At 38.9% G+C, this 20904-nt stretch overlaps 2 protein-coding genes across 5 annotated transcripts in view; one reads left to right on the top strand and one right to left on the bottom strand.

The window, feature by feature from the left end:
- The first annotated feature begins 2826 nt into the window (after window positions 1-2826).
- LOC133456978 (proteasomal ubiquitin receptor ADRM1-like) lies at window positions 2827-16806 on the top strand. Of its 4 annotated transcripts, none has more exons than XM_061735737.1 (10): window positions 2827-2911; window positions 4200-4441; window positions 4769-4885; window positions 7447-7657; window positions 8047-8125; window positions 8238-8374; window positions 8692-8829; window positions 13812-13969; window positions 15523-15625; window positions 16395-16806. In XM_061735737.1, exons 2-10 carry the CDS (start codon window positions 4232-4234, stop codon window positions 16481-16483), a joined length of 1242 nt encoding a protein of 413 aa, XP_061591721.1. In that variant the 5' UTR covers window positions 2827-2911; window positions 4200-4231; the 3' UTR covers window positions 16484-16806. The 4 variants fall into 4 exon arrangements, with proteins under 4 accessions (XP_061591721.1, XP_061591720.1, XP_061591722.1 ...); XM_061735736.1 differs by having other exon boundaries at window positions 8044-8125; XM_061735738.1 differs by lacking the exon at window positions 8692-8829 and having other exon boundaries at window positions 8044-8125.
- Window positions 16807-16938: 132 nt separating this feature from the next.
- lama5 (laminin, alpha 5) overlaps window positions 16939-20904 on the bottom strand; it is a 102561-nt gene continuing 98595 nt past the window's right edge. Inside the window, exons 76-80 of the mRNA XM_061735735.1 lie at window positions 20220-20382; window positions 19997-20127; window positions 18422-18515; window positions 18221-18340; window positions 16939-17721 (exon numbers count right to left, since the gene is read on the bottom strand). Coding sequence (XP_061591719.1) covers window positions 17573-17721; window positions 18221-18340; window positions 18422-18515; window positions 19997-20127; window positions 20220-20382 — 657 coding nt within the window. The 3' untranslated portion in view covers window positions 16939-17572. The remainder of the gene's footprint in view (window positions 17722-18220; window positions 18341-18421; window positions 18516-19996; window positions 20128-20219; window positions 20383-20904) is intronic.

Raw genomic sequence — 20904 nt, 5'->3', positions numbered from 1 at the left:
AGTTGGACAGAGGGAGATACAGTATCTGGGCCCTCACTTAGGCGGTGGGCAGGTGTGAAAAAAAAACACAGGAATTTACAACCCCTCATACATCTCAGCTCACCATCTCTTACAAACATATGCTTACATATGAAATAGAATGGCTTAATAAGTATTATTTGCAATTCTTAACAAATGATTTATAATTAATTCCATTTCAGAATTTCTGTTTACTTTTTGGATAAGTTTGCGCTATTATTTCTTTTTTATGTAGTTTTATATCAGCTCTTCTATTCTTGTTGTTGCATATTCAGCACTTTATGTCAAGCCTTGCTTTTTTATTATTGAACAGTAGAACATAGAAAAATACAGCAACAGAAAAAGACAGTGACAATTTTACACTTACAATTCTTTATTACTATAATTACTATTATAACATAACATATATATATATATATATATATATATATATATATATATATATATATACAGTATATATATATATATATATATATATATATATATATATATATATATATATATATATATATATATATATATATATATATATATATATATAATATTATATAGTATACATATATATAATATATATATATAATATGTTGTATACCAACAATGCATATGGAAACAAAAAAAAAAAACTGGAGTTTTAAACAAATTCAATTCTAATAAAGTGAAAAAGGTTTGATTGCAGGGGCTGTATTAATTCTTTTCCCAACGCTTTTTCAATTGGAATTGATTTTGTGAAACAACATTTATGAATGTAAAATTTGGCAAGCAATAGTTTATTATTAGTATAAGTATTAAACTTTTTCATTCCTTATTGAAATACCATATTTGATCTATTTCCAGTATAAAGTATTTATTTACTGAGACTTAGACTTCACCCAGTTATGTTAAGCATGTGCTTCCAGAAATTACATATAACCTCACACTCAAAAAACAAAAGTTCTAATGATACCAGCAATGATTTAAAATTTTAATAATCTTTCAATGAATTCCTGAGGATACATTTCATTCACCATTTTAAAATGGATTTGTTTGATTAGGAGGGAATTTCAAAAATGTAGTTCTGATTGATCGAATTTCGTGTTTGTTTAAGTTAATAAAATAATATGTCCTTTTAGAGGACTCAGGGTATAATTAATCACTTAGGAATTTTCTTAAAACCAGGTTATTGCATATATTTCCTACAAATTTGATGTACTTGATTATTGAAAGATCCTCGTGTTCGTTTGTCTGGTGCTCCATAAGAAAACTAGTGAACAGAATCAAATGTTAAGACAAGCTTTATTATATCATGCACAATGTTTTCCAGCCGGAGGTACCCTTTTCTCAAACCACATACTGTAGGTAGGAGAGAAATACAAACTGTGGTCATAAATCCAGTCATATTTATACTGAAAAAGGGAGGTGTTTTGTACGTTATAGGAGCCGATGTTGAACCTTATCTGTTTAACCTTATCTGGGAGGCCAACTGCAGGGAAAGAAACCTAAACATGCCACACTTTCAGCCATATATTTTCTGTTGTCTATCTCTAATCCGACATGCCATCCCAGCAAAGATCTACGACAACCAAAACCCAGAGAAAAACAGGATGGGACCCATCAATCTTAAACATCCGTTCCTCTTCACCGTCCTCACCTAAAGAAGAACTCAGCTAATCAGTCTGGTCATAAAAACAGGATGTGATCCTGCGCTGAGAGCAACCACCAGTGTACAATCTTGTAGAAAAAAAAAAACCAATCTTGTAGAAAAACCCCTCATACTTTTAACAATTTCATAAAATCCTAATATTATTATTTTATGCAGTGTAGGGGTTGAGGTCTGAAATAAGTTATTCCTGATTAAATGAATCATGGTTATTGGAATATTATCATTATTATTATTATATAGAGACCGGAGAGACCAGAGAGACTGCCCTGTCTCGTGTCATAGACGAGGCTTGACCTTCACATGCTTGAATGCGTCTTAGTTCAGTTATGATGTAAACTAAAAACAGATCAGACCAATCACAATATTGTATGATATATATTAAAATTAACATATGTAAACTGGGACATAAAGGAAATACGGTAAGTGGAAAATGGACTATATATGTTGTAAAGTCTATCCAGCGGGACATTGGTGATAAATTTGCTTTTGTCATCACAGAAATATGAAACTACCATATTCTAGCTTCATATTCTAGCTTCAGCCATTCAGAATCCAGCCCCACACTTTGGTTGTCATTACATGTCTATGTCATGTTTGACTTTACTGAAGTTTGAAGTTTGTTTCAGAAATTAGATTTTAATCAACCACTTACAACTTACGTGGTCTTTTGTGTTCTGTTATAAACGTTGCTGTTCTCTATTGTTTAAATTGTGTTTTTGTATTTTGATTGTTGTACGGCGACCTTGAGTGCCATGAAAGGCGCCTAACAAATGAAATGTATTATTATTATTATTATTATTATTATTATTATTATTATTATTATTATTATTATTATTATTATTATTATTATTATTATTATTATTTCTGTCGTCGTCATAGGTTTGGGGAATCTTCCTAAGGAAATAAAAAGAGCTTAAGATGAGAACTTAAATGAATAAACGTTTAAAATAAAAAAAGTATGGGAATTTTACAGGATTTAGTTGTTTTTATGTTTTATTATTGCCCTTTCACTGTTCCACTGAAGCCCAGCAGGTTGTAGCAGCAGCAGAAGGACTAAAGGCTGATTTATGGTTCCACGTTAAATCGACGCAGAGCCTACGCCGTAGGGTACGGCGGTGTGCGTCACCACGTACCCTACGGCGTAACTCTGCGTCGATTTAACGCAGAACCATAAATCAGCCTTAACAGGAAGAGAAGCAGAAGAAGACTACACGACTGTGGCTGTGAGCTACTTCTGAACAACTTCAACTACCGGTACCTCAGTGGTTTGGAAATATGTTTTTCACATTATTGTCTTGAACGAATCCCTTGAAGCGCGGGTTTTACATCTGGTTTTTGTGTTTTACTTGATGGAAAGTGTCATAAGTCTCTCTGAGTCTCGTCGTTTAGCCTCGTCATGCGCTAACGTTAGCATGGACAAGCTAACGGCACTAGTGGGGAAACTAAACTAACTCAGTCAAACATCGCAAAGTTAAACATTTGGACCAGTCAGCAGTAACTTATGGTCTGCTATGACTCTCTAAGCTTTACTTCTAATCGAAATCTTAGTACTTATTACATAAGTGAGAAAGGATAACTTGTACGGCTGCAGCGAGCTGACAGCACTGTAGTTGTTTTTCATGATCTTCCTAACATCTACAGCTTCTTTGTTTTAATACTTTACTTTTTAAAGTAATGCAATTATGTTAAGTGATCAATAGATTACAGTATACTTTTTTTATTTATTTATTTATTTTATTTTTATTAACATACAGTACAAACAACAAAAGACAACATCCCGTTACAATGATATGTACCTAGGTGTGTGTGTGTAAATAAAATAATGAAAGTTAATAAATAAATCAAGCATATTAATTTGAAAAATAAGTAGATAATTATCATATAGAGTGATATAATATAAAGTAATATATGTAATACTATAATAGCATATAATAATATAACAATCATATTTATAATATTATAACAAAATTATATCACCATACTATAATATATAATAATGCTACAATATAACATCCCATGAGATCTCATAATATAATACACTATAAAACAATATATGATAATGCCAAGAATAATTATTAGAAATATATATATATATATTGCAATGAGGGGCGAGGTCGGACGGGGGCATCAGGGAGGCGAGCAGGGGGTTACAATATACTTAAAATATATACCACATCTAGTATACATCCGAAAAATACATATAGTATTTGGAGGCAGAAGTTGACTAGCAGTTGTGATAGTAGTGGCAGTGTGAAGGAAAAATACCAAACATGACTGCTTGAATAACAGTGTTTATTTGAACACCTCAGTAGGCTTTCCCTCTCTTGTGCTTGGAAATATGGTGCCAGTCAAATGTTTAAATGCACTTTTAATTTATTTTTCTTTCTCTTTTTCTGAGTGGGTGTGTTCAAAATGTGCCTGGTTCTTTCAATTGCAGTATTTGAATTCACTCTTTTTATCTGCACACTGCAAATGACTCCTCAGTATTGAAATGTAAAGTCTCAGTTTTTTCCTGAGCCCACACCTTTTTGTTTTTCACCAGTGTTTGGGACATTCAGTGAAGAGACTGCAAAGATGTCGTCGGGTGCACTCTTTCCAAGCTTGGTCAGTGGTTCGAGGGGAAGTTCCAGCAAGTACCTGGTGGAGTTTCGTGCTGGTAAAATGAGCTTGAAGGGAAACACTGTTACACCTGATAAACGCAAGGGCATGGCATACATCCAGCAGTCGGATGATTCTTTGATCCATTTCTGCTGGAAGGACAGGACGACTGGAAATGTTGATGATGTAAGAAATAAGTATATCTATTGCTTTACTTTGTTACAGAACCAGATATCACAGTATCTTTTTATTTTTTTTTTCATATATTTTTTTGTGTGGCTCTAGTGGCCTTTATTTTGAGAGTGGCAAGACAGGAAATCTGTGGAGGGGAGTGGGGAGACATGGAGTAAGAAGCTTCGGGTGGGGATTCAAACCCATGCCGCCTGCACGAGGGTGGTAACCTCTGCATATGGTGCACCCACTGAGCAATCTGGGACCTGTCTTCAGAGGGCATACTGTAACTTGGTGATGTAAATATGCTATAATTGAACTGACATGTTTTTCCTGCTCTAGGACCTTATCATATTCCCTGATGACTGTGAATTCAAAAAGGTGAACCAGTGCACAACCGGACGTGTCTATGTGTTGAAGTTCAAAGCTGGATCTAAGAGGCTGTTCTTCTGGATGCAGGTTAGAAAAAGCTTTACTGAACTTCTTTTTAAAGAGTGAATTGTCGGTTATGTGAAAAATTTCCACAGACCAAAAGTTTGGACACACGTTCTCATTCAAACGAATCATCACAGTGTGTGATTACATACTGTATGCCAAAATCCTCTAAGTGACAGGAGTGCTGTTGGTAAGTGTGGTGTGTTCGCTATACCAGGCCTCGTGCTGTCTTGCATATTTTAGTTGAATCCCCGCTCTAACACACCTAATTTATATAGGGTACTCAAATAAGTAATTGTTCATCCTCTCTAGTACTGATAGGCTCAAGCTCAGTCTAGAGTTGTAATTTTTCCTAATAGAGTGTCAGGGATTGATTAGTGACATAGAGCTTATCTGTATTTGCATCAGTCCTGGCTATTTGTATGCAGTGATGTTTATTCGTGTAGCTGTGTTATGAGATGGTTTTAGTCATTGTGAATACCTGAAGTGTCTCCCATAGAATTAAAGGGAGTGGTGTCTCCAGGAAGAGGTCGATGAAGTCAGGCATAGAATTTTTCCTTTGATACTAGAAGGGGAAAAAATGGCCAAGCTCTAAAATCTATAGCTTATAAGTGTGGCTTAGCGATCAGATATCGGTATAGGAGTGTAAGCTGGATATTATAAAGGGTCAAACTAGAAGTAATTCATCGTTCCAGTGCACGTTTAAAAAATAATTGTGTTGTAGAGAAAATGAAGACTCTCCAAGGATCAACAAAACTGTATTGCCCCATGAAGGTAGAAAATGTAAGAATATTATTACTATTATTGTTGTTGTTGTTGTTATTATAGTTATATATTAATGGTTATTACCATGTTTGGCGAGACCTTTTTCAGTGAGATATTTATGCATTTTAATCTACCTTGTAGCAGGTGTTTGTTTTCTTAAGGCGTGTGAGAGTGAGTCCATCCTCCACCAGCCCTCTTCAGTCTGATGTAGGGGGTTTAACATACAAGTCACGGTTCGATATGTACCTCGGTATGGGGGTCGCGGTTCAGTACAGGTTCGGTACAACGGGGGAAAAAAACAACAAAAAGTGAGACGTCTAAGACTAGCGTTTTTCATTTATTTTGAACAGACTGCAAAACTAAAAACCATCTCCTGTTTATAAAAAGTTAAAAATAAATAGAATAAAACATATACATATACATAACATATATAGGTGTGTATATATGTGTGTGTATGTATTTATGTATGTGTGTATATATTATATATATAATATATACACACACAGTACAGACCAAAAGTTTGGACACACCTTCTCCTTCAAAGAGTTGTCTTTATTTTCATGACCTATGAAAATTGTAGATTCACACTGAAGGCAAATTACAGCAAAAGGTGGCTACTTTGAAGAAACAAGAATATAAGGTGTGTGTGTGTGTGTGTGGGGCTACACAGTATTTCCATACTGGCAGTTGCTTCTGTGATTTTGCTGGCCCTCTCTGTTTTCATCTCAAGGGGCTGCTTATGTCCAGCGGGGATAAGTTGTTGCACGCGTCATTTTCCTCGCGCCAGTGATTGGAATGTCCACATGATACCGTCTTATGTACGTTAGCATGTGTGATGTATTGCCAGAAGCACTTCAGTGAAACAACATCGACAGATGGTCTTTGTCGAGTCCTGCACGTGTGCCATCCTCGTTATATTGCCCTGGGGACACAACTTTTTAAAATACTCAGATGTATTTGTCCTGTGACTGCCAATACTGTTACACCCCTAGTCTGATGTAACACATATTTTATCAACAGGTGAATTCCTAATTCTGTCAGAAGATTAAAATCACTGATGTGAAAGATGAAAGGACAAGACAGATGGAAAGAGCAGGCAGTGATGGGTGCAGGGTGTGTAGTTTGATGATTACTCTAGTACTTGTGGGATGTGTCTTTACATGAATGTGTGGAGAATTGTGTTACCATAGGTCAAAAAGAAAGACATGCTAACATAAGACAAACATATAGAAGGAAAAAGACATGAAGGTAGAAAGATGCTGAGACCGAGTTGTTTTAAACATGGAGAAGAGAGTAAAGCCTAGTTTATGCTCCACAGTTGGTTACTCAACACCATCATCTACCTTTCGAAGTTCTGCGTTGATGTGGAAGTGCCACAGAGCAATCCATCGCCAAAGCGTGAGGGGATATTGAGTTTCACAGGGATCCTCCGTGAAATCCTGTGCAACGTGTTGGTTTCACTTTTTTATGAGAGGACGTTTTTGGAATTAGAACCGATCGATGTGGAACATCGATCATCAACAAAGGCTTTTATCTTGTGCGTTGTACTGCTGTGGGGCGATGGGTAGATTGTGTGCTCATGCAATATGATTTTGTTGCAGGTTTTGAAATAAGTTGCTAATTTGCTCTTTAGTTATTGAAACTTTTTTCAGACGGTATTTTTCTTTGTTGTAAGATAAAGATAGATTATTTTCTCAGGCTTCATGTTTTTGATTTTATTAAACCTATTTTGAGTCATTATGCAGAATGGTGTTTTCCTAATTTGTTTGAACTACACAACTTTAATTCCAAATACCTGCCGTGTGCCGATATTTCATCAGGAGCCAAAAACGGATAAGGATGATGAGTACTGTCGTAAGGTGAATGAATACCTCAACAACCCTCCAATTCCTGGAGCCCCTGGCAGTGGAGGCGGCAGCGGCCATGAGCTGTCTGCGCTGGGAGGTGAGGGAGGTCTCCAGAACCTGCTGGGAAACATGAGCCACAACCAGCTGATGCAGCTTATTGGACCAACAGGACTGGGTGGACTGGGTGAGTAGCTCTAATATTTCCTCACATACGTGCAGATCATATCCAACCTGCAAAGAGATTATAGTTGGCTTTTTTCTTACCTGCGACAGCACTTAAAGTTTTAGGTGTTTAGTTATGAAATAACCTATTGAGTGAAACCAATGTGTCTTTCTAAGCTTGTGAGTTTTACAATAATTTTGTTTTTAGTTTGTTCATTTCCTTTTCTTGCTTTTCAAAATACCTTCTTTTTTTTTTGGGCTGGCACCAAACATATCCATGACGAGCCAGGTGTATATTATCTCATGCATTTATTTTATTTAGAAACAAAAAACTTAACTTGAAGGTCCAAGTCCTTTTTTTACATGAACAGTTACAACATTTGTTTAATGTATTTGTGTTTACCTAAGGAGGTCTGGGAGCTTTAGCAGGACCAGGACTTGCCAGCCTCCTAAGCAGTGGAGGACCAGTCACCAGCAGCACCTCATCCAGGTGAGACTGGACACGCGTAGAGATTGAGTAACAACTAACACATCAGACTTGTATGGAATGTAACAAATTTAAAAAAAAATATATAATAATTTAATTCATATTATCACCTCAGCTCTCGGAGCCAAGCCACCACAGCCTCTCCGTCATCAGGTGCAGCCCCCAGACCGAGCTCTGCCCAGGCTCCCACCACCCCTTCCGCTCCTGCGGCTTCAACTCCATCCTCTACTGGTGTTGCCCTTTCCACGCCAGGTACTGCTACCATGCTGTGACGCGCTTTGGTTTCAACAAATCGCCAAGCTTTAAATAACAACCATTGCTTTAATGGTCTTGATAATAGCTTCATGGTAATCATAGACTTTATTACCCTATAGTGCAGTAAACAAAAAGACAGCAGCACACTAAAAAGCTTTATTAATAACAAAAGGGGTCGATTGTGAAAATTTAAAGTATTTTTATGCCACTACATTGTAGGATTCTGTGGAGTTGTTTCAGTCAAGAATGTTGAGTTTATTTAGTAAAGAAAGCAAAGATTTCCTAGATGCATGTTTATTCTTAATCACTTACAGCTTCAGCTCAAACACCTGTTGCCCCAGCTTCCATCGCAAGCCCTTCCTCCCACCAACCCATCCAGCTCAGTGACCTTCAAAACATTCTTGCCACGATGAACGTCCCAGCAGCGGCTGCTGCTGCTCAGGGACCAGCGGGTGAGTGACAGGTTATTTACCATGGGGTGATAGTGGTAGTGCTGTTGGAATGACGATGGGTCTGCTTCTTTTCATGTGGCTAGTACATGAATTGGTTAGGGCTAGAGTATATCTTAACTTAATCTGTATTATATAATACACGGAAAATCCTTTGTTAAAAATTTGAAGCGTTTATTACATCTTGAAATTGAAACCTAATGTTGTCTTTAATTTAGTCTTTAATTCAGTTAAATTCAAAAAACCTTATTAATCTGCGAAAGGGAAATTAATTGTTGCAGTAGTCATGATTTAAGTTTCTTCAGAGAGTCACTGTAGAGATTTATTGCTGTGGGCAGGAAGGATCTCCTGTAGCGGTCTGTGTTGCAGTGGATCTGAAGAAGGATCTGACTGAGGACACTGACTACGTTTACATGCAGTAGAAATTCGGGTTATTGCTAATATTCCGGTTACTGAAACATTCGGAATATTCCGTTTACATGGTAATTAATCATTCGGGATATCTGGATCAAACCAGCAACGCGCGGAGAACATCATGACGCAATTCCCGTCATTTCAGCTTCTTCCTGTATCCAAATTCAAAACAAATGCTGCTTCACGCAACTTCTTGTAAATCTCGCTCTCCCGGTACTTTCTACCGTCTACAAATGCCAAAATGTTCATATCCTTCATTACATTTATGAATTGATTATTCTCCTCCTCACTCCAAAAGTGTGGCGTGGTCTTGCGTTTCTCCATGTTTATAAGAACGTCCTGGACTCAAAAGACCAGGATTCCTTGCGAACAGAGCATGCGCAGAAAACAGATTCATGTTCCGTTTCATCGGGATATCCCGTTAGGCGTTTACATGACCGAATATTCAGGTTTTAAAAGGAGAAACCCAGGGTCATATTCGAATATGAGCAAATTCGGGTTATTCAAAGGGGTTATTGGTGTTTACATGGCCGTGCAAATTCGGGTTATTGCCAATATTCGGGTTTTAAAAGGTTTATTGACTGCATGTAAACGCAGTCACAGTTGCTGAATTATTGTGTCGTGACGAGGATGCTCAGGGTTGTCAATGATCTTCTTCATTTGATGAAGTATCCTCCTTTCCACAATCAGATCCAGAGGCCCCAGAGCAGAACCAGCCTTTCTTATCAGTTAGTTCAGTTTCTTTAAGTCAGTGGCTTTGATGCTGATGTGGTAGGAGACAACAGTGGAGCAGCAGTAAGGTTTGTGACTGAGGTGGAAGATGAGAGAGCTGAGGTGTGACAGGGAAGCTGTGGGCAAAGAGAGGATGGGAGGTCTGTTTGGCTGGGGGCAGAAGAGGAGGAAGCTGAGATGGTTTCTGAACTGAACTTGTTGAAGAATGTGGTCAGTTTATTTGCTCTGTGCTTGAATTAAGTTTAGTCTTTGAGAACTGAATTTAAGTTTTATGATTATTTTTGTTTTGAGACATTTTCCCACCAAATATACATTGTAGCCGATGTTGTCGTCTACTTTAGATTTCTGCGGTAGATGATAATCAGAAAGATTCTGTTTCAAACCTCTCTCCAGGCCACACCTTTCACTCACCCCCTATGAATTATGTCAAAACGAAGCTTCTTTTTCTTCGGCTTTCAGAAAATTAGCATTTTGTGGCACTGTGACTTAAACCTTTTCTGCCTATCTTACAATTGGGAGTCAATGACACATGAACTCTTCTGCACAGATAAAGTTTGGTTTCTTTAACTCGCTCTAACTCTGATATTAAAACCCCTGCCACTTAACAAATTCCATCACTGCATTGGAAAAGACATCTGCCACTAACGCTTAGGTGGGTCTTTCCAGCAGAGTGACACCATTGCTGTAGCTGCAGGTCCTCTGATTCACAGCTGGAGTGAATTTACCTAATTAATGTGTGTTTCACATTGTAATGTATTAAATATACTGAACAATACCTTTAACTACCTTCCTTCTTACCTTTTCTCCTCAACCAACCCTCCCTCCTTGTACTCATTCCCCTCCGTTTTCTGCTCCTATTCTTCCTTTTACAACTTTGTGGTTCAGTAAACCATAATGACTTATTTACTTTGTACACAGCAATAATTCAACTACACATTTACAGCTAAGAACATAGGACATTCACTTTTTAAATCCTAAAGTATTGTAAAGGATTTCTAAATTACAAATGAAAATGATCATAGGGCAATACAAAGTACCCCCAGTTAGGTTTTAATTCTGCAAAATGTGATCATTCTTCTAGAATTTTGGCTAAATTCTTCAACTCATCCTCCTCTTCAAAACAGTTCCTTTCTTTAGCCAATCTTTCTTTTCTTGTTTTCTTGTTTTATCATTTTCACCCGACTTTAGCAAATTCTTTGATTTTCAACAGTTAAGCTGTTTTTTCAGCAAAGTTTAGCTCTTAGTGTTCAACCCAGCCCTTTCTAGTTATATAGTTTATCTTCCGCCATTTTTTTGCTGGCTGACTAGCTTATCTTAATATCCTTGAAAAAACTATTTTAGACCTTATTACTTCTGCACACTTTCAGCTAGATACACCATTAAACTTGTACGAATTGATTCAGCTTTTAAAAATGTTTTATAGTTTTTTAGAAATATCCCACTTTAGGTTTTTCATGAAATATCCAGCATATATAATGGATTGGGGAGCCGTCAGACATTTTTCAAAAACGTTTCAGTACTCGCCAAGAGATCTTACTTCGGCATTGGCGCTCATGCAGAACTAAGTTTGGTTGCAATTCCTTGACTGACCAGTAGAGGCCCCAAAAGCAAATTAATCTGTATCGACTCCCACATTAAAATGTCAAGCTTTAGAGCAGAAATAAATATATTTACAGCCTGCCCCAGAAAAAACATTTTGGTAATTTAATTTCACATCCATAAAAACTCCAAGGGGGCCAGGAGAGTTTATATAAAGCATCAAAACATTACATTTCTTTCTATATGATTGATTGATTGATTGACAGCCAATCACTGGCGATTATCACTTCCTCATCTGTAAACAACATGCTATTTTACTCAGAAGAGCAACCAGCCAATATTACGAACCCAGCGTCGGCTAAATGAGACGGTCATTTTTGGATTTTGCCGTTATATGCCACTGTAAATGTGTAATGGCAGCTGTGCAGATTGTCTGCAGAGTTTGGCTGAAGGGGCTGGGAGCAAAGCTAACTTTGATTGACATATGGTGGACGTGTCCCCGTCAGCTTGGCTGTGACCCGTACATAGAAATACGGGCTTCAAAACCAGTCTTCAGAAACCAGTGGGTCGTTAGACTGAATGCCTCGTCCATTTTTTGTACAGTCTTTGGACGTTACCAGTTATTACAGTTGGAAGCCCTGGTTTAAACTTCCTCTTTTGCAGTCTTTGCTTCTGCTCTACATCCACGACGCCTCCTCTTTAACTCGTGGGGGATTTGGTGTCTGGACTAAATTTGGCTTCTTGATATTTCGATCAGCTTCTCCCGCTGGTAAACAACTTTCCTCAACATCCAAACCGGGATGAAAAATAATTTAAAAACTATTGGAATAATGAAGAGACTATGTTTTAAAAAAAAAAAAAAAAAAAGTAAAATGCTTGTAACCATCAATACTGACACCATGAGCAGCATCATGTGTATCGTTAACAATATATTGCGTAATTTTTTGTACTTTTAAAAACATTTTAACTGTATAACATTTTATTTATTTTTTTTTTTAATTTATGGACTGGGTACAGAGGTCTCAGAAATTCATTTATTAAATATGATAGACATCTGGCATAATAGGCTTAAATGTGTGCTGTTACCTTATTGTGTTCACTGTTCACAAGGTGGATGTGCTCTCCTGGAATAATTTAAATCAGTATCCAGGCAAGAAAAGTTAATTCATTTATTCTACAATTTAAGGTTACAGTGTATTGAAACAATCTTGCTTTCTTTTGAGCCATATGGTAACACATGTACAGTATAAAACCTTCGCCCAAAAGGAAGGAAATTAGTGTTTGGTAAATTATTTCTTTGTTGTAACAATGCTTCTTGTAATGAAACGTATACGGTTGGAAAGCCTGTTTATTTCCCTTTTTAAAAGGTGCCACATTTGTAGGAACATTCATCTGAGGGATACGCTGTGCTGATTGCTTCACCGATAGTGTAACATCCTTTGGCTGAGGCAGTGTGAAAGTGTGGGATGGCATCTCCCTCACTGGAAAAATGATGCTCGTCATCATCGGAGGCAATCTCAATGCAGAGAGATATCAAGATGAGATTCTGTGACTAGTGGCAATCCCATATCTCCACAGTCTGGGACTGAACTCTATCCTCAGTACGAGATGACAAAATGCCAGAGTGGGGTTTATCAGAGACACCTCCAGAGTTTGGGAGTGGAGAGGATGGCCTGACCTGACCTCAACCCCATTGAGCACTTGTGGGATCAACTTGGATGTGCTGTTCGTGCTACAGTGACCAACACACCAACGCTGACCTGCAACAAATGCTGGTTGGCAAATGTGATGCCATCCCACATCAGTGTGTGACCAGGCTGTTGTAGCTGTGTATGGTTCTTCCACACGCTACTGAGGCTCCTGTTTGTTAAATGGATACATTCCCAATGTGTTGTTTCTTCAAACTTCAATCATCCAATCCACCACAAATGTGTCAATGGCAAAATTGGCAGAGAAAATTTGGCAAATTTTTTTATGAGTGCAACCCACATACTCAGCTCTGCTGCTCATCCCACAAATGCACCTTCCTTACAAATGTGGCACCATTTAAAGTGAAATAAAGAGGCTTTCCAACGTTATAAGATTTATTGTCAAGAAGCATTGTTACAAAGAAATAATCTACCAAACACAAATGTCCTTACTTTTTGTCTGTGTATGTATGTATGTATGTGTGCGTGTGCGTGTGCGTGTGCGTGTGCGTGTGCGTGTGCGTGTGCGTGTGTGTGTGTGTGTATGTATATAGTTGTATATGTAGACACAGAGTGATAAATGTACCCAGCAGTGTATTGTTTGTACTATAGTGGATCTATCCAGTGTTTGCACCCCGGAGATGATGGCTCCCATCCTGAGTAATGCTGAGGTCCAGCAGAGGTTGCTTCCCTTCCTCCCCAGTGGAGAGAGTTTACCTCAGACTGCTGAAGAGATCCAGAACACACTCAGTTCGCCTCAGTTTCAACAGGTAGGAGGAAATGAACATTTCTAGTGTAGACATGTATGTTTTAGGAAAAATGATTCCGCTTTTTTTTTTTTATTAACTTTTTCTCCCCATTCAAAATGGACTTTAACTTAAAGATTTAATTGTTTTGTCTTTTGAACTAGTGTAACTTTTTTTTCTTAATTTCTCCAACTGATGGGAGAAATATTTCCTCTTTCACTCTTTCAGAGACTGAGGATGATTTATAGACTAATTATAACTGCAATATTGCCAACCATTACTACAAAATATGTGTGAACATAATTATAATATTTGGCAATGTAAAGGCCCCATCGCACCTTGACAATTTAGCCAGCTTATGCTAACTTATGAAAAATTGGCGAATACGCTGGCATGTGTCAGATCCGTAATGGGTGGGTTTTGTATAAGTTAGGAGCACAATGAAGCATGCTGGCTTAGGTTGTAGTATGGCAGATTGTTGAAAAATGTTGTGCATGCACAACATTTGACTTATGCCAGTGTTTGGCTCATATATCCCACATATAAGAGCCATCATTTGTGCAACTCTTGAAGATTGTTCACACACGTCACCTCAAGACTAGTAAGCAGATGTTCACCTGAGAGATGGAAGATCCAGTGAGGCTGAGACAAGACGACGTAGTAGTCGTCCTCCAACATCAGCATCACCTTCTCATACGAGTGTCATTGTCCCTTTTGGTTTGTGTTTGAGCATCCATGCATCCATGCAAGAGGCACGTGGACAAGAGAGTGGCAGCGTGGTACTGCACGGATGTCTAAAGAAGTTGACTGGGAAGGTTTGAACAGCGTAGCTAGATTCAGCTGGATGCACAGTATTAGTATAGAAAATTAAAAGTGCTGCAGCTCAGGCTAGACCAGTGTCCAGGTCTCCTTTTACCAGCTGCTGTTTTCAGTTTGTGAGTAGATTTTTAAACACAAGTGCTGCTCATCCCTGGAGTAAAGTGGCTTCCCGGTGCTGCAGTTTGAAAGTTTGGCACGTATGACCAGCTTATGATGGAACTCTGTTGGCTAAAGTGGTGGATGTCATCGCTAAAACCACTGACAATGCCTAAGAGGTAGGATAGATTCTCCTTGCCAGGAGACTTCTTGGCAGTGTCTTCGATGTTTTAAGCATGTAGGCTGTCTGCGATACGCTGACTTTCGCAACAGATAATTTAGACAATCGTTAGGCATAAGTATTGAATGCTGGCAACCCACAAAGCATTCGTTAGAATAGTTAATCTATACGTCATCAAAACATTCTATATAAGTTACGGATACATTGTGTATATGCCCAAAATTTAAAGAAACGCATCAATAGTTCAGTCTATACTAGCGTTTTAGAGACGTAAGCATATGTTGGCTAAATCTTTAAGGTGTGACAGGGCTTTAAAAGTTTTACTACACTGATCATCTGAATTTTGCTGATCAGGTGCAGGTAGAGCATTTAAACAGTAACTTAAGTCCCTCACCACAGTCCACAGTATGTGTCCATTGATATAGCTTGAAGCTAAACGGATGTTGAAAGGAATCTACTGACTAGTCTTTCTCCATTGCAGTCGATGAGTATGTTCAGCAGTGCCTTGGCTTCTGGACAGCTCGGCCCTCTTATGAGCCAGTTTGGTCTGCCAGCTGAAGCTGTGGATGCTGCAAATAGGGGAGGTAGGGCAAACGCAGCACGAGTGGCTCTGTTCGTCTTTTCATTCTGTGCCTGTGCTGTTTTTAAGGCCCCAGTGAAACTAAAGTGTGCGTGCGTATGTGTGTGTGTGCGCGTGTGTGTGTGTGCGTGCGTGCGTGTATACTTATGTCTGTGTCTGTCCACAAAGGTGGAGCTGTTTGCATACATATTTGTAAGAATCATTGTGCAATTTGATTATTTTAAACTTCCTTTTAAGTTACCTTTACTAAGTGGAGGGAAAAACTGTTTTCTATCTTATGAGGCTCTACTTGCTGCTTGAATCAGGAAAAATAGTCGCAGGATAGGTTTCAGCTTTGATGAAGTGTGAGAGATTAGACAAAAAGCAGATGCACTGTGAGTGTTTTTTGTTGAACCAATGTGAAGTATCAGCAATCTTGTTAATATGACGATTATTTGGTAATTTGTTGTAATTTGTCACTTCAAAAATGAGGACACCAGCTCTGCTAGCATTGCTTTTAATTTGTTAAAAGCAACACTTGATAATATTTGACTGGATTCAAATATTTGTTTTAGCCAGCTGTTTTTGGAAAGCTGTTATTTAAATGAAAGCATGTCACCAGTGATTGAGAACATTATCTCACTCTCGAGATAGGATTTAATTGCTTCTCACATGGCAAACTGACCATTGAACTCTTCTCGACAAAGCATTTCTGAAAGCAAAAATCCCCTTGACATATCCCCCTGGTCTTCTGGTATCATCAGTATATCATTTCTTTCTTCTTTCTTTTCCAGATGTGGAGGCATTTGCAAACGCCATGCAGGGCAACAAAGGAGATTCCAAAGAGAAGAAAGATGACGACGAGGACATGAGTCTTGATTAGCGTTTGACCTGTGGAGTCCCGGCACCTGATTCCCTTTCTCTTCTAATCATCTTTACCTCCTCATATTAAGCATTTTCTCACACTTTTCTATACCAAAGGCAACGTTCCAACTCAGGACAACCACCTCAAGTTAAGCAGGGCTAATGTTCATCGTAACAGCCGTGGCCTGTGTTCACCAACAGCACTGCTTTCTTCCATTTACCATTCAGGGGGAATAGGATTGGGAATGAGCCTCGACTTTCCTTTCTGTTATTAAAGGATTGACAGAGTCTGAATGCTGATTCTCAGGCTTCTGTGATTAAACTCTTGATTAAAAAATGAAACTTTGAGTCATAACTCTTTTTGTATTGTAGATGCATAAGAAACTCTCAAGTATAGTTTGCATAAGAAAAAAAACTATTCAAACAAGGTCTGGGAGTGAATGTGTTGGGGATTTAAAAGTGATTATACACGCACACAAGAGGGAGCAGATGCATCTCTGCAACTTGAACAGAAGACGAGGGAGTTTCATTGTGTTCCGGGGTTGTTTTTATTGGGGGTTTGTGTGAAGGTTGCAACAAGTATGTCAATGTGTTTATTTTTGTCAGAAGTCCATGGTTTTTTTTTTAAACAGCATGGCATTAATACAGTAAACTGACAACTTTGAACACATTACGTAAAAAATGGACAAGCTGTCTGCAGCAGAAGGACGTAACAGAATGACAGTGTTCATGATACTGACGCGGTAGGAATAAAAACATGTCTGAGCCAAACATCTATGGTAGACGGCTGTATACATCTTTCACTTGAATATTGCAGATTAATAATGATTGCAATTTATTTATATTTTGTTGAGAAAAAAAAAAAGAGTCCAGATGAAACGTCTTTTACATAATACACACTTTTAGGACTGATTTGAATTTTCATTTCAAAGTCACTGATTAACTTGTATCCATACAACGGTTACAACTGCTTATGCATAGAGATGTAACACCCTGTAGCATAAAAATATTACAACCCAACCAAAAAATACAAATCAATATGCTGCAGTAATGTGACATCCACCACCAGTATTTTACGGTCGGGAATATGAGGAAAGGACTGTTGGGTCTACATGTGTGGACAGCCTTGTGTCCCCACGGCTCCGTGCACAGAGACTGATGGAGACATCAGGACGGGTCTGTGGTTGATGAGAGCTCTGCTGATGCAGCCGTGGAAGGCTGGGAAACCTTTAGGTAGGCTGGGCATTTCATCACCACCTGGTGGGGAGACAATGAAAATCTGTGTTAGGGGGTTTCTCTCTCTTATTTAAAGTATTTTGAACATGAAGAGTTCTGTTTTTGGAAAATATATAATGAAAGTAACTTGCAGCTAACAAATCAGATATGAGCCTGCCCTCTGTGCTTGGCAACCAAAAGTTCAATACTTTGAGAAAATGTTCTGAAACAACCAATTAGGCACAGAGTTTAACTATTTTGATACCGACCCCACAGTTTAGTTTTCAAATGATACCGTATTGTTTTAAAACATCTCATTGAGCATGGTGTTCTCTTTAGTTATTTTTCATATCCCAACATTTGTATTCACTAAATTAATGCTGAAATTAAGTCCAAAAGAGTGGGTGACAAGAATAATCTTAAATAGAAAAAAATATTATTGAACAAACAAAATAACAATACTGAGACAGACATAAGAACTGGAAAATGATCGTGTAGTCGTGTGAAGGATCGTGTATTCAGGCTATGCGATGCTTCTCACCTGGGACACCTCCAAGGTAAACGCTTGCTTTGGTTGACGCAGAGTGGTTCTGTTTGGGGCAGACACTCTGCCGGCTGGTTCCATCCACATGCAGCTGCAGAATGCCGTTTTTCTTCACCACTGGAGAAGCAGATGGAATTACACAACAAAGGCTACAATTGTAGGGGAACGCTTGATGGAGACAACAAACGAAAAACTCACCTTTAATAGTGTGCCAGCGACCGTTACACAAAGAATCTTCAGGAGTGACGGAGATGGAAAATTGACTTCTGCCACTGTATACTGAAACCGTCACCTAGATGGATAGATAGATAAAGTTTATTTGCAATTTGTACATTTGTTAAGGTAAACGTGAAACACTAAAACAACAATACAAATAAATAAATATCAGACGCTTCACACTTCACCTAAGGATATTGCACGTTTCCCGGTTGATCATCAATGAACAGAGGTAGATTATTCAAGAGGACTGATGGTACTGCTACTGCTACACCATGTGATGATACTGTCTGATCTGCTTTGTCTAAGGCTGTAATGTAGAGTGTTTATGTTTGAGGAGTTTGTGTGCTGGGTGATGCGTGTCTGATGATGCTATGTTCCTTCTTCATCCAGCGTTGGGTGTATAGAGGGAAGCTTTGTGTTTATAATCCTCTCTGCAGTCTTGATCACCCTCTGAAGAGCCCTCCTCTCTGCCTGGGTGGTATTATCGTACCACACAGTGATACCAGGATGCTATCCACCAACTTTTGCATGCTTGGCTGAGAGAGTGGAGGCTCAGGCCAGCCTTCCTGAGCAGTCTGATGAAGTGCAGCCGCTGCTGGGCCTTTATTACCGTGGCAGTGGTGTTTGCAGACCAGCGTAGGTTTGCCCCTAACTGAAGACCAAGGAACCTGTAGCTGACCACTCTCTCCACCTCAGACCCCTGATGTTAACGGGCTGCAGAGGGGGGGCTTTCTTCCTAAAGTCCATTGTAAGTTCTTTGGTTTTGTCTACGTTGAGTAAAAGCTCATTCTCCCCACCGAAATCCAGAATCCAGTTACAGGTGGTGGTCGGGACCCCCAGCTCAGTTTACTTCATAATCAGTTTGCCAGGCCGGATGGTATTAAAGGCTGAGCTATAGTCAAGGATAAGCATCCTGATATATGTCCTGCTGCGGTCTAGATGTTGTAGTGCATGATAGGGGGTCATGGCTACTGCATCATCCACTGATCTGTTGGGATGGTACGTAAACTGTAGGGGATCAACTGTGACGGGAACCAGAGAGCCAGTGTGTGAGCAGCTCCTCCAGACACTCCAGTGCCACTGGTCTGTAGTCGTTAGGGTGGATAAGGCGGATCTCTTTGGGACTGGTATGATGATAGAGGACTACAGCTTGTTTTAAGCATACTGTAGATTGAAGATGTCGGTGTAAACATGTACCAGCTGTTCAGCACAGGCCTTGTGGGGGTTCATCTTTTTCAGAGCCCTCAGGACCTTTGTGTTCGTCACCAGGAGAGCGGGGTCCACGGGGTCGGTGGGAAGTTTAGAGGGAGAGTCTGCTTTTATTTTGTCAAATCTGGTGTAAAACCTGTTAAGACAGTCAGGCAGATCTGTCTCCTTAGCCTCCGTGCTGTTGGCACAGCTTCTATAGTTAGTTAGTGATTTGACGCCTGATTTGCATGTGTTATTTTGTGGGTAGAAGCTTTCAAGCTTTCACTCTTCTTTTTTTTTCATATTTCCATATTAGCACTTTATTCAACACTTTTTTTCTTAAGAAAAAAAAAAACCATATCTCACCTCTCCCTGACTGAGGACCAATCTCATATATTGATCAGGTAATATCCCAGCATGCAACAGCAATCCAGAGTCCCGGATGGGTCGAACGTCCAGCTGGATCTCTACATCCTGACCCCAAACCAAGTAGTCATCTGTAGAGAGGGAGGGATCATTCATTCAGAAAATAACACTACAAAAGGGCTCAAACAAGGAATATGGAGGAAAAATCAAAAAGGATTTTAACCTCCAAGTGCGATGTGTCCTCCCTGTCCAGAGAAGTATGCTCCTGGCTGTAAGGGGTTTATAAAACAGGGCACCGTCCCCTGGCTGTGAGCTGGAGTTCCTGCAGGGATTTGGTTCAGTTTCAGATCCCGGACACAACCCCTGAATCCGTTAGAGGGGGGGACCTAAAATTCATCACAATAGAAAACAGAGCTTTATTATACTGGGAAGGAAAAAGGGAGGAGTTATTTGTTTACAATTTAAAAGAAGAATGTTGGCCAGTACTCTTTTAAGTGATGTTCATCATTTTTAATGTAAAAAACAATCAATCATGTTTGATTATAGCATCAGTTATGAACCACCTAAAATGCAACCAGTTGAAATAGATGCAAATCATTTTTGAGCCATTTAATGTCAGAAAAACGATGCTAACGCACCAAATTGGGATGACAGCACTTTTTTTTACAAGTTTTTTTTCCCGCGTCTACCAAATATAGACACACATCACCTCATATTAGGTGATATGAACTCTGTGCCATCACCCACTCTGGATCGCAGCTCACCCAGAACTACAACCTCATCCTAAGCAATTTAACTATTTCTTAACTCATACAGCATGGCTGACACCTGGCGCTTCCCAAACCCCACACGTAGAAGCTACTCTTACTACTCACCAGTAAACATATTCACGCATAGATTATTATTTT

This window comes from Cololabis saira, chromosome 12 (genome assembly GCF_033807715.1).
Source record: "Cololabis saira isolate AMF1-May2022 chromosome 12, fColSai1.1, whole genome shotgun sequence".
Classification (NCBI taxonomy): Eukaryota; Metazoa; Chordata; class Actinopteri; order Beloniformes; family Belonidae; genus Cololabis; species Cololabis saira.
This window is presented reverse-complemented; position numbering and strand designations above follow the sequence as displayed.

Excerpts from the sequence above, each read along its gene's own strand:
- LOC133456978 (XM_061735736.1), top strand. The coding sequence starts at position 4,232 with ATGTCGTCGGGTGCACTCTTTCCAAGCTTGGTCAGTGGTTCGAGGGGA. Across the intron at positions 8,830-13,811 it reads TGCTGCTCAGGGACCAGCGG|TGGATCTATCCAGTGTTTGC; the intron begins GTGAGTGACAGG and ends TTTGTACTATAG. Across the intron at positions 13,970-15,522 it reads GTTCGCCTCAGTTTCAACAG|TCGATGAGTATGTTCAGCAG; the intron begins GTAGGAGGAAAT and ends TCTCCATTGCAG.